We start from the raw sequence: 12,763 nt of genomic DNA, 5'->3' as shown, positions 1-12,763 counted from the left end.
CACAGTGATAGCACTTTTGGTTCTGGAAAGCAAAATTACATCATGTTCCTTCATGAGCAAAAGGGGTGTGTGATGAGAATTTTCTAAGTTTCAATGACTCTTGGGGTTGAAGTTGGCACTGTGACAGAATACCAGCTATTATCTTTAGGCTAGAATGGGTGATGCCATTTTGGATCAGTTCAGTATACACTTGGGTGCTATTTTTTTTTTTTTTAACTTTCTGGTGTAACTAAAAAGATTTATAATTGTCCTTTGCTTCTGATGTTTAATTTGTATTTGGCCTTAATCTTTCTGAAAGTGACCTTGCATTCCTTGCTAACCTTTTCAATACAATATTCGATATATAATGATTTGGACTTTTATAGGACCTGAGAGGTTAATCTGTAGAACAAAAGGAAAAAATAAATTTATACTGGTTAAGAAAACAAAGGTAGTTTGTTCTCAAATCTCCCATTATACCTGGTTTGAGTGTGGACAGCTGAATCTAAACACAAGTGGAAGAGAACTCCTGACTCTCTTACAAGCTCTCCAAGACAAACAGGCCTATTAACATTAGATTAAAGTATATAAAATTGCCACCAACATATAACCAAAGCACGCTCCAGGGACAGATTCATTAAACCATTTACTCCATCTCTTGAATAAACTGTCCTTACACGTTAAGCAATGTGACACACTTCATAGGTGTTTACTAGACTAACTTGCATCTTTCAAGACTAACATGGTAACCGTCTGCAAATTCATCCTGGGGTCAAGGCTTGCTTTGTTCTACTTGAAGCAAGACGTACATTATGAGGGTAGATATCGATAAGGTACAAATGGTCTCTGGACTTCCTATGATCCTGTGACCACCCTGTGATAGAACAGCATGGGGAATGTCACAGACACTCCCCTCACTGACAGCTATACAAGCAATGAAGCCAGAGGCACACAGAAAAGCTCCAGGATCCACCTATGTCAATGAGTGCTTGGCTCATGAAGATGTGCTCTGGGCTGACAGCATGGTCGCCTCCAGAGGAGTCATGCCAGAGGTTTTCAAACTGTAAAAAATGTTAGGCAGAGATGCTGCAAAAAGTGTCTCATCACCACTGGAGTCTTCAAGCAGGGGCACTATCAAACTCAGATCATGTTCCTGGCCTCTCAACTTTTGTTCTTTATTATTCCAGGTAGGCAACTGCTCTTATCTCCCAAAAAAAAAAACACCTTCATATTCCAATTTCAAAGTGCTTGGGTGAAAAAATGTACTGTTTTTAAGCAAAACACATTAGCCTTCTGCTATGGTCGTGCAACCTCTGTGTTAAGAATATTAAATATAGCAGAGGCATCAGGGTGCATGGACTGCAGGCTTCATGCCTTTGCAGAAGTATTTTACACAGTTATTCTGCTGCATTTTAAACATGTAACTATGACTGAGCTGAATGTTTTCAATCTCAGTTTTCCTGATGCAGTCAAGTGTATTTCTGGTCTTTTATCTGTATTTTCAACAGATTACATGGACATACAACGCAAGGAAGTCCAGAGATCATCTATCATCTTACCAATGCCCAACCTCAAGATGTACTCCCATAATTGGAATGGCAAAGCAGGTTTGTCCAGGGGTGAATGTGCGGAGACCCACTCAAGTATCAAGGTTGGATTTGAAGAATACAAGGGTTTCACTTTGCTTGATGTGTAGGGACAATTTATTCCAAAAATAGGGTAAAGGTTATATAAACAGAGGAGCCAGGACTGTTTTAACAATACTACTGACCACCACTGGTGTGACCAAGTGTGCTTCTACCACACTTTGCCCCAGAAAACAGTTTACATATCCAGATGTTTTCGCCTTCCAAGATGCAAAAATACATCAACCTTAATACTGGTAAGTAGTGCAGCCACCTCTCAACTGTACAGATTTTTGCAGAATGTCCAGATTTTTTCCTCATATTTTTGGTGTGTTCCTTCTAAAACCGGTACCTTTCTGACAAATAGCTGAGGACTGAAGTCATTAAATAATGACAAATATTCAAGTTTAAGACTCCATACCCTTCAGAAAATTCATGCTAATGCAAAACCTATTATTATATCAACTTTCTAAGTTTGTAAGAGCAATATTTAAAATCTGTCCCTATTTGTCCCCCCATCATTTTAGGCTTTCTCCAGATTTTTTGCTCTAAAGAGGTTGAGACATATGATTGGAAGTGTGGGAACAGCCTCCTCTACAAACACTTTTATATACTTATTCCACTTGCTCATACTATTCACATTAGAATAATACTGCTCTTTTGTGACTGCGGTGATAACTCGATAGCAGGTTATACTGTAAATTTTATCAACAAAATTGTGTAATATATATATGTCTATATAAACACACACGTATGTGTATGCATATTTATATGTGCGTGCAAATGTGCAGAGAGAAAAAAGGTACACAGATGCCTTTGATAGATTTTTTTGTCCACAGATGGTTTAAAAACAAAATGCACGTGTTCCCATCCAGATAAGAGAACACAGCCTCATTATTAAAGTAAAACAGGATGATGCAAACAATTTTAGAACTCTATAAAGCTGCTGGATGGCTGACAAGCTGAAACCTATAGTACAGCAGTCTACAGGTCTCTAAAAGTAAGAGAGAATTTAAGTCAAATGTGTGATGCCTTCAAAACAAGGAATTATGCTGCTTGGGTGGGGGTCAATGGGCAGGTAGAATTCTGTTCAGTCTCTGAACTTAGTGATTCCAGATCAGTTGCTTTAGGATCACTTAAGAGATCTGAAGTTCACATGGTGGCAATAAGTATGACTATGGCTGGTTGGGAAGCAGACAAAAAAGCAGGGAATGTTAAAAAATGGTACATAACAAAACAATCTACTGCTAAGGTGACAGGATATGAAATGATTTCAACATGACTAATATGGAAGGACAATGTTAAATATGAGAGAAATGCTTGTTTCTTTATAAATACTTCAACGCATTACAACTGTCCCTTAAGGATTTAATAATCTACTGGACTAGAACAACACTAAGATGTGCACTGTGAAAATACCCCACAAACCTTTGTATGCTCACTCTCTACAAACAGTAGCATGCAAAAAATGCACAACATAGATTTATAGGTAGGTACTAGGCTATTGGCCCAAGGGCCTAAGTAAGCCTAGCCAAGGTTCCCTAACTTACGCCACCCAAGAAATTTATTTTCCTGTGCCACTGTCGAGCAGAGCCACAGAAGTGATCCCCGGGGTGTATTTCCTATTTCCCATCCACTCAAGATTTTTCTTGAAGAGTGCTAATGAGGAACTTTGCTCGACATAGATGGGTTGCTTGTTCCAGAGTATGGGAAGTCTATGGGACAGGAATCTATCCCTCCAGCATGTCCTGTTTTATTGTGGTAACAAGGTTTAGGTCCCTAGAGCATGCAACTCAGAGGGATTGGGATTTCTTTAGGTGTAGCATGTCCAGCAGTTCTGGGTTTGACATAGCTTTATATGTTAGGCAGAGATCACCTCAGAGTAGGCGATATGCTACGGAGTAAAGCTGGAGTTTTTTGAGACGGTCAGTGTAGGGCATCTGTTTGAGGCCAGTAATCCTCTTTCTGAGGTACTTCTGTGGCCTTTCCAGCTGCTGCAGATGTCTTGTGAGGTACATTCCAAAAGGGGCGTTGTACTCTATAATGGGGTCTAATGAGTGACGAACAGAGGGGAACAATGACCTCTTTTTTCCTGGATGAGAACCCTTTTGTAATGAGGTGTGCCATGTAGAAGGATTTCCTGAACACTGTGGCGATGTGATTATCAAAGGAGAGACACTGTCCACCTGGGTCCCAAGGTCTCTCATCACACATTCAGCATTAAGTAGACTGCCGCCTATGTGGTAGTTCATGGGTACAGAGTTTTTACCAAAGGGGATGATAATGCACTTTTTGGCATTGAGCTTGAGGCCATGGCTCTGACACCAGGCATCTGTCTCAGTGAGGCCCTTCTGTAGGATGTCCACATCATCTGGGGACTCAACATCTGCAAACTTCATTAGCCAAAGACCTTCTGTGGTAGCCTGTACTTCAGAGACGTAGATACCAAACAGGAGAGGCCCCAGGACTGAACCCTGTGGTACTCACTTGTCACTGGTTTGAAGTCAGATATGGAGTCTGCAACTTTTACAGTGTGGGTTCTGTCAGTGAGCCAAGTTGGCAACCCATCTTGTGATGTAGGGATTTATACCTAGTTTAGTGAGTTTAGCTATAATTCCAGAATCGGGGATGATGTCGAAAGCCTTGGCGAGGTCAAGATAGGCTGTGTGAACCACCTTACTCTCATCTACAGCTTTGGTGACTGCCTCAAAGAAGTCGATCAGGTTCAGGAGGCATGATCTGCCTTTCACAAACTCAAACTGGGTGGGGTCCAGAGTTTGGAGGTTACCAATGTCTGTTTACGAGTTCCATGATGATACATTAAATGGCCTTACAGACCAGGCTCGTCAAGCTAATAGGGCGATAGTTCCCAGGATCAGTGGTGGCTCCCCCTTTGTGGAGTGGGATAACTGTTGCTGTGCGCCATTCAGTGGGCACAAAGCCTGAGGTGAGGCTACAATTGAACATGGTGCTTAGTTGGGGAGCCAGTTCATTTTGAAGTTCATGTAAAAAGCAGCCTGGGATGTTGTCTGGTCGCATGGATGCTGTATTTTTGGCTTTAGAGTGTGCATCTTTACAGGGACTCTGCATACTTCCTGTATAGATATGGGCCCTTTAGGGGGTGAGAGGGGGATAAAGTTAGCACTGAACCTATAGGCAAAGATGCTGGCAATATCAGTTGGTTCTGTAATTTTCATGCCATTGTGCTGTAACTCAGAGCAGATCTGGGTGTTGCCATTGAGATTCTTGACATAGCTATAAGAATGCTTTTGGTTGTCCCTAGAATCAATGGCGATTTTGTTTTCGTAGCTAGCTTTGGAGGATCTTATAAGGGATCTCAGCTTCTTATTGAGGCTGACCAGGGAGCTCCTCCACTCATGGGATTTTACTCTCTTTTGCAACAGTTTCTTCCTGTTGTTGTAGAGCTTGTTTATGGCAGGGGACCACCAGATTGGCTTCCTTTTTTGGAGGATAGCATCTTGGTTCTGTTTGGGATAGCACGATCCATGCACTCGTGTAAGTGCTTATAGAGTGCATTTGTGTAGGATTCAGCAGTTGTAACTACATTGTCCATCTGCATTGTCCATCTGCATGGGTGTCATGAAGCTCACCACTTCTGTCTTAAGAAGCATGAAGTTGGCTTTGGAGAATTTTTTTTTACCGTGGTTTCCTTAATGGGGGCTGGGGGCAGGATGTGGATATCTAGGGTGATTAGCTTATGGTTGGATCTGACCAATGAGAAGTTGAATTCAGGTGTGGAACACTGGTCACTCATGTTGGTAATGACTAGGTCTAGGTTATTGTTGCCCCTGGTGGGGGTGTGGATAAGCTGATCCAGGGCAATGGAATTTATAAATTCCAGAAAGCATTGAGCGAAGGAGTTGGTACACAAGTCATTTTCCTAGTTAATGGTGGGGTAGTTGAAATCGCTCATTACTAGGGTGCTTGGTTGAACCCTAATATTTTCCAGTATATCAAGAAAAGAAGAGTGGGAATCCTGGGGCATGGTGGGGAATCTGTAGCAAGCCACAATTTGGATTGCAGTGTTGCCCAGAGTTAGTTGCACTTGGATAGCCTTGGATGCATTATGCTGAGCAACTAGCCTAGAGATGTGGATATCCTTAATGAATATGGACACATCTCCACCTTTGGTGTTCCGGTCCAGGTTAGGTGGCAGAAGCGTGTGGTACAAGTTATAGCCTGGTAATGCAGGGGTACTCTCTGGAGCCTTGAACCAGGTCTCAGTCACTGCACAGATATCGATGTTCTTCATTTTAAGGAGGAGTGCCTCGAGGGAGTGCATTTTCAGATTTAGACTTCTAGCATTGAATAGCATTATCCTCAGTTTTTGCTTGCCTGTTCCTGTTCCAGTGGTGAATTTGTCATTTGAAACTTGCCTAAAAAAGGCACTATAGGGGGCGACAAGAGCCTTAGCCAGTATCGAGAATCCCAGGGGTGACAGGTGCAGGCCATCTCTGGCAAAGCATCGTGGTCTGTCAACCATGTCGTCCCAGTCAGACAGATACTGGATTCCCCTTAGAATGACACCAGAAGCTTAGCCAATTGTTGAAGTCAATCATCTTGTCCTTGTACTGTGGTTTCATTCTGGGCAATGGCAGGATGCTACTCAGGGCTAGGGTCATACCTGCCTGGGCTACAAGATCGGAGAGCTCTTTCATGTCTCTTTTCATGTAGTCCAGGGAGGTACATCTCAGGTCATTCACATCAACATGGACAATGACAGAGTCATATTTGGACTTGTTGTGGAGTGACCCGAGTGCATGGGTTATGTGGTGGATCCTGGCACCCGACAGGCAGCTGATGGTAACCTTCTCCTTATTTAGCCTGGTGAGTGGACATCAAGTGTGCCTGACTACAGAGTCATCCTATGACTAGTGTGTTGGGTATGTTGTTTTGCCTTATGGGCTGTGGTTGAGTGGCACACTGAGTCTGTGGGCTATGTGTCATTTGGGTTGTGTTGGAGGGTGGAGGTTGCTTACGTTTCTGCTTTGGAGGTCTCTGTTGCTTGAACAGATTATTATTGAGAGTCTCCGTGAATGTTTTTGTGGTTCAAATTGTGGATTTTGGTGGTGTAGGTTTAGTGGGACTATGTGAGGAGTGTGGTGTGGTGCAAGCATTTACCTTCTCCTCTTGACTGTCAAGTTCAGTCTTGGTTGGAGAGAGCTTTACCTATTTAATCAAGTTCTTAAGTTCAGGTTTATTTTCCTGTGTATTGCTGGCAGGACTCAGCTTTAAATTCAACATATGTTTGCTCTTCCATGTTTACCGCAAAATAATACTGCAGTGCTACTTCCAACACCTTCAGCTATGCAAAGTACATTTTACAGTCTTAAGGTATCCTTCCATTCATCCAACATCAGAATTGTCATAAGGATGATATAACAATGCAACATTCACTTAGTGCAACAGCATTTCCTTCACTTTACAGATTTATAAAAAGTGCTATAGTCAAAATGTCTTGCATGCCTTATTGGACTGTACTGAGCAACAGACTAACACTACCAAACCATTGTGTTAAGACTCCCAGGATCTCAAGTAGAGTTAAACACCTGATATGCAAACTCAAATCTTCCATTTCAGACTACGGAAAAACAAACCTAGGTAAAGATAAAAACTATACAGTTGTCCAAGAAACACTGATAAGCATAGATATTCTGTGACATGAAAATGCAGAAAAAATAAACATGTATTTGGTTAAAAAGAAGTGGAATGTTCTTGGTGACTTTACAGGTGAAGCTCATCACATAAAAATATGAATCTGAAAAAATTCAGTATTAACATGAATCAGTACTCTCTCATGATACAACCTGTACAACTAAATCAAATAAATCTTATATAAAGAGCATAACTGTGGTTCTAGATAGGTAAAAAGGGGTATTTATTGCAAGATTTAAGTGTAAAGAATTTACGCTAGGCTAGTTGGCAAAATACTAAAATGGCAGAGATCATTTCACCTACCTAAACAAGAACTGTCTGTTGAGATTTGAAACATCAATCCTGTCCATATCAATTACATGAATATGTCTGAAACCTGACAATGCCTGCAGTGGGGGAGAAAAAAAAAGCTATTAATATGTGCAAATTTTGGTAACAGAAATGCTTGCGTGTGCAAGTCAATTTGAAACGAGAGCCCCGTGTGCAAGTCAATTTGAAACGAGAGCCCCCCACTTTTTTAACCAAACAGCAAAATATTTTAAATGGTAAACAAAATAAGCTGCACATCAAGCATACTGTCAGCACAACAGAAAACTCAAAGTAACCATCAACAAACATTAAACAAACTACCAATAAGCATGCATTCAGCTTCTGTGCAAATTAACAGAAATGCATATGAATATGTGGCAGGTTTTTTCCCCCTCATCATATACTACATTACCAATATACATGCAAATTATTGTGTGTGTGAGAAAACTTGGCAGGCTACACTGCTATTTCAGTTTACACCTCCTGCGTTTCTAAAATTCTACCATCTCAAAGGAACGATAGCTTGTAAATATATTTTATATGTTAATTGTAAAGTGAGATAGGAACTCGATTCCCTTTCATTTGAAAATCTTGTTCACACAGCTTGTCACTCAGCAAAGATGACTGCTTTATCTTACACCTCACTGATGTGGTCCACTACTGAACATAATGCTGTGTTCAGTAGGCTTCAAACAAGCCAATTGATGCAACTTAAAAGGTACGACTCCTTACTAGAAAAGAAAATTAAAATATGGAAAACGAAACAAAAAGAAAACGTATGTGCTCACAAAATTGTTCCACCTGTGTTGTTCATTTTCATGCTTCCTCAACAAGTGGGTTCGATCAGACCCTGCTGCTTTTTACAGCTCACGGATACAGGAAACTCTCAAGCTCCTGCCTTACCCATAATGCTCTAGCACCCTACCATACCTCAGATCTTGTTTGCTAGCCTTATGGTTTCGCAGAAATTTAGAAACAGCACTGGGATGAGAAACCAATACCTGGAGCTCAAAGGCAGGAACATTGGTTCCCTTATCTTCTCATTCTTCCAGAAGTCACAAACCCAAATGGTGGGGAGTTGAGGTAGAATGAAAATGGACAACACAGATGGAATGTTATGGTGAGTATATAACTTCTTTGCCTGATATTGCCAACTTTCATTCATTCCTCAACAAGTGGGACAGACACTCCAGCTACCTGAATTCTGGGATTACTCTAAGGAAGGATATTCCCGAGCATTGTTGAGCCAAAGGCTGCTCTTCCTCTCGAGACCAGATCCAATATGTAATGAGTAATAAAGGTAGGAGGATTAGCACAAGTCACAGCTGCACAGTTATTGTCCAGGGAAGACCTGGATAAGAATAATGATAAAGTTGCCATGGACCTAGTTGAAAGGGCTCTTAAAGGCTTTAACAAAGACAATCCCAATCTGTTGTAGACAAACTCAATTTGTTGTAGACAAAGGAAATGCAAGCAGTAATCATCTGGCTAAAGTTACTTTGGTAACCGGTTTGCCCAATTTTGATTCTGCAAAAGAAAAATATTTTTTTCTTAGATTTTTTGTTCAACGCAAACAGAAAACGGTCTGTGAAGATCCAACAAATGTAACATGTATTCTCTCTTGTTCGTAAAAGTTGGAAAGAAAACTGGAGGATTAACAGACCGATTGATGGTGGATTCCAACACCATCTTAGGAAGGATGGGTTGGTTCGTAACGCTACCCTATCTTTATGGGAAACTAAATAAGAAGGCTTAGAAGATAGGGCTTGAAGTTCAGAGACTCTTCAAGCAGATGTTATAGCTACTAAAAAGAAAGTTTTCCAGGTTAAAAAATTTAGTTCACACTTTGATGGTTTAAATGGAGATCTAGTTAATGCTTGTAATACTAAATCTAAATCCCATGGCAGAGATGGATCTCTAAAAAGGGGTCCAAGAAGAAAAGTTCCCCTTACAATAGGCCTTACAAGTTTTGAAGACACAAAGGAGGAGTTATCTGTTCCCATGTGGAAAACAGAAATGGCAGCTATTTGTATTTTAATAGTTGAGGAACTAGCCCCTTCTTTAAAAATTGCAGAAAAAAATAAAGAACTCTAGGTACTGGTGTTGAAAAAGGATCGTGCGTCTCTGTTGTGCACAAAAAGCAAATCTTTTCCATTTAACTCCTGTAAATTTTCCTAGTGGAAGCTTTACAGGGGAGGAGAGCCTTTGTTGTCTATCAATGGAAGTGGAGAAACCATGTGGTCAACTTTAGGACTGAAATGCCCGGCTGTACTATGTCAGTTAGGTGAGACAGGAGGTCTGGAATTGGATCTAGAGTCCATGGTGGGTGAACTAGATGAGACCAAAGAAAGGGGAACCACATCAGAAGGGGCCAATAAGGTGCAATGAGAATGACTGTACTCTTCAACCGAGATGATTTCTGAAGGAACTTGGGGATTAGAGAAGTGTGTGTGTGTGTGTGTGTGTGTGTGTGGGGGTAAAGTGTACAGGAGAATGTAGGGCCAGTTGTGGAGAAGAGCATCGTTCAGTTATTCCCCGGTGGAGGGGATCAGGGCAAAGAACCTGCTGCACTTGTTAATCAGGGGAAATGAAAAGAGGTTGCAGCAAGGTTAGCCCCAATGGTGGAATATCTCTACCAGTTTTCATGTTGAAACACCACTCATGAAGCAATAAAATGGACCTGCTCAACTTGTCTGGCATCACACTGGATTTCCCTGGAATGTGCTCTGCTATCAGAAATCAAATGAACAAGACTGTCCATTGCCACACATTCAGAGCTTCTTGACACAAGGGGTAAGATTTGGTTCTTCCTTTGTTGATGTACCATACCACTAACATAACGGCTGTCTGAATTGCAAAAGTCCCAAAAGGGAGAGAGTCGTCGAAAATCCTGCAACACCAGGAGCACTGCTCTCATTTCCAGGACGTTGATATGCATGTTGGCCTCTTCAGGGGTCCAGATGCCTCAAGCCATCTTTCCTAAGAAGTGTTCCTCCCACCCAATTTGGGAAGCGTCCGTGCTCATTATGGTCTTGGGCTGAGGAAGAAGGAAGGGACAGCCTTGTAATATTTGATATCAGCAAATCTATCACGACAGGTACTTTTTGCATGCCTGAGTTATTCTGATCTGGCTGGAAATAGGCTGGCGCAAAATAGACCTCCGAGTTGCTAGGGTCCACTGAAGAATTTGCATATGGTATCTTGTGAACGAAACCAAAACTATTACAGCAGACATTAACCCCAGGGCTTGTAGAATCAAGCTTATAGGGAAGAATTTTGAATTATCTTTTTGACTTGAAATCAAATTTGTACCATAGGTAATGGAGGGGAGATTGTCATGGATACCGTACAGAATAAGGTAAGTATGAACTCTAATATCGGAGATAGTTCTAGATGAGATTTGTTGTGATTGATGGTAATTCCTAGATGAAAGGTGAAGCTGAAGTACATATTCTCATGCTTTTATCAGGAGATGCCTGGTCAGAGTTGTTATGAGTCAGATGTCCAAGTACGGAAACACCCGGAATCCCTAAAGTCTCATGTGAGCTGCTACTACTGCCATGCATTTCGTGAACACCCTGGGGGCTGTTAGGCCAAGGGGCAGAGGTCTGAACTGATGACGACTGGCTCCCAGACAGAAGTGCAAGTATCTTCTGGATCGTCTGTTCATTTGTGTGATAGTACGCATCTCGAAAATCTAGTGAGCATATCTGTCATCCTTGTGCAGGAAAGGCAAAATGGACCAACAATGGCCATCTGGAACTTAGTGTACTGAACTGACTTGTTCCGAATGCTGAGATTTAAAACTGCTCTCCAGGGGGAGGAAGGGAAAAGGGTATTATATAACCTCTTAAAATCTCCTGCACCCATGGATCTTTTGTAATTTCTAGCAAGGCTCTCTGGTTCAGGGATATGTGACCCCCAACTGCCTTCACAGGTGGGCAATCAGGTCTTCTGTGTCGCATGGGCAGCGTCTTCTGAGGAAGACCCCCCCCTCTGCCTCTGGGAGAACTTTCTCTACATGGATCATGGAAAGGTCCATGGGATTTTCTGAACCACACTTCTGACCACCTCGTTGATTCTTAGAGAAGATTCTTTGAGAAGTAGAAAAATGTATACCTACTGCAGACAAGGAGTTACCATCCTGCTCACACCTGAAGAGCGTGTCTTTAACCTTGGGGCCAAACAAAGGACTTCCGTCAAACAGAACACAGACGAAGGTGGACTTGAAAGGCTCTGTGAAATCACACAGGTGCATCCAGGCATGTCTCCTAATGGAAATGCATGAACCTGCCACGTATGGGGTACCTTCAGCTGCAAATGAAATGAGCGTCATGGACAAATTTGAGATGCATTGCAGGGTAGCCAACAGTAAGGCAATAGAACTCTCTGCCTCAGAAGTAATGGTCCCAGAGAGGGATTTGGAAAATTCTTTACTCAAGTCCCTCTGAAGCCTGGTGAAGTGTGTCAAATAATTCAGAGACCTGAGTGCAAAGGTTGGTGAAGCATATGCACACTTCCCAAATTTGTCCGAAGCCCTCGACTCCCTGTTAGGGAATGGACAGATTAACTCTGTTCCGTGAGTTTCTTCTTCGGGGTCCCCGCTATGACCATTACATCTATTGTTACTCCTCTGCTCCAGAAAAAGTTACGTCTTACCATAACGTTCCATCTACAATTGTTGATCCTCGTTCAGTCATTACACATGGGCATTGGTTCAGAGCTCGGAACCCAGCCGGCCATTTTCCACGCTCGCGTCAGCTTCAAACTCTCGAGCTAAACTCATCCACAATCCCCCTTCTCCTTGTTACCTCAGATTGAGTTTGTAAGTCAAAGAAGGTAGAGGCTAACTCTGGTCAAATAACCCAAGAGAACTGGATGGTGAGATCCACTAGAAGCCACAGGAGGGGGAAGGAGGGAGGGTCGTGATGACTGAATGAGGATCAACAATACAGATGGAACGTTATGGTAAGACATAACTTCTTTATCTGATATTGTTAATCCTCGTTCATTCCTTACACATGGGACAGAGTCCCCAGCTACCTCTACTCCTGGGAGGCTCTCATGGAAAGACATTCCTGAGCACCATAGAACCAAAAGATGCTCTTCCCCTGGAGGCCAAATCCAATTTGTAATGATTGATGAAGCTATGAGGCGTATCCCAAATTGCAGCT

General features: G+C 42.0%; 1 protein-coding gene across 1 annotated transcript in view; it reads right to left on the bottom strand.

Moving 5' to 3' along the window:
• The window catches only part of UBA3 (ubiquitin like modifier activating enzyme 3), a gene marked incomplete in the record, with an annotated part of 1,621,434 nt that overhangs the window by 1,391,499 nt on the left and 217,172 nt on the right, over positions 1–12,763 (bottom strand). The window contains 1 exon segment of the mRNA XM_044077904.1: positions 7,584–7,666. Coding sequence (XP_043933839.1) covers positions 7,584–7,666 — 83 coding nt within the window.

This window comes from Protopterus annectens, chromosome 7.part0, assembly GCF_019279795.1.
Source record: "Protopterus annectens isolate FY-2018-M chromosome 7.part0, PAN1.0, whole genome shotgun sequence".
Taxonomy (NCBI): domain Eukaryota; kingdom Metazoa; phylum Chordata; order Ceratodontiformes; family Protopteridae; genus Protopterus; species Protopterus annectens.
This window is presented reverse-complemented; position numbering and strand designations above follow the sequence as displayed.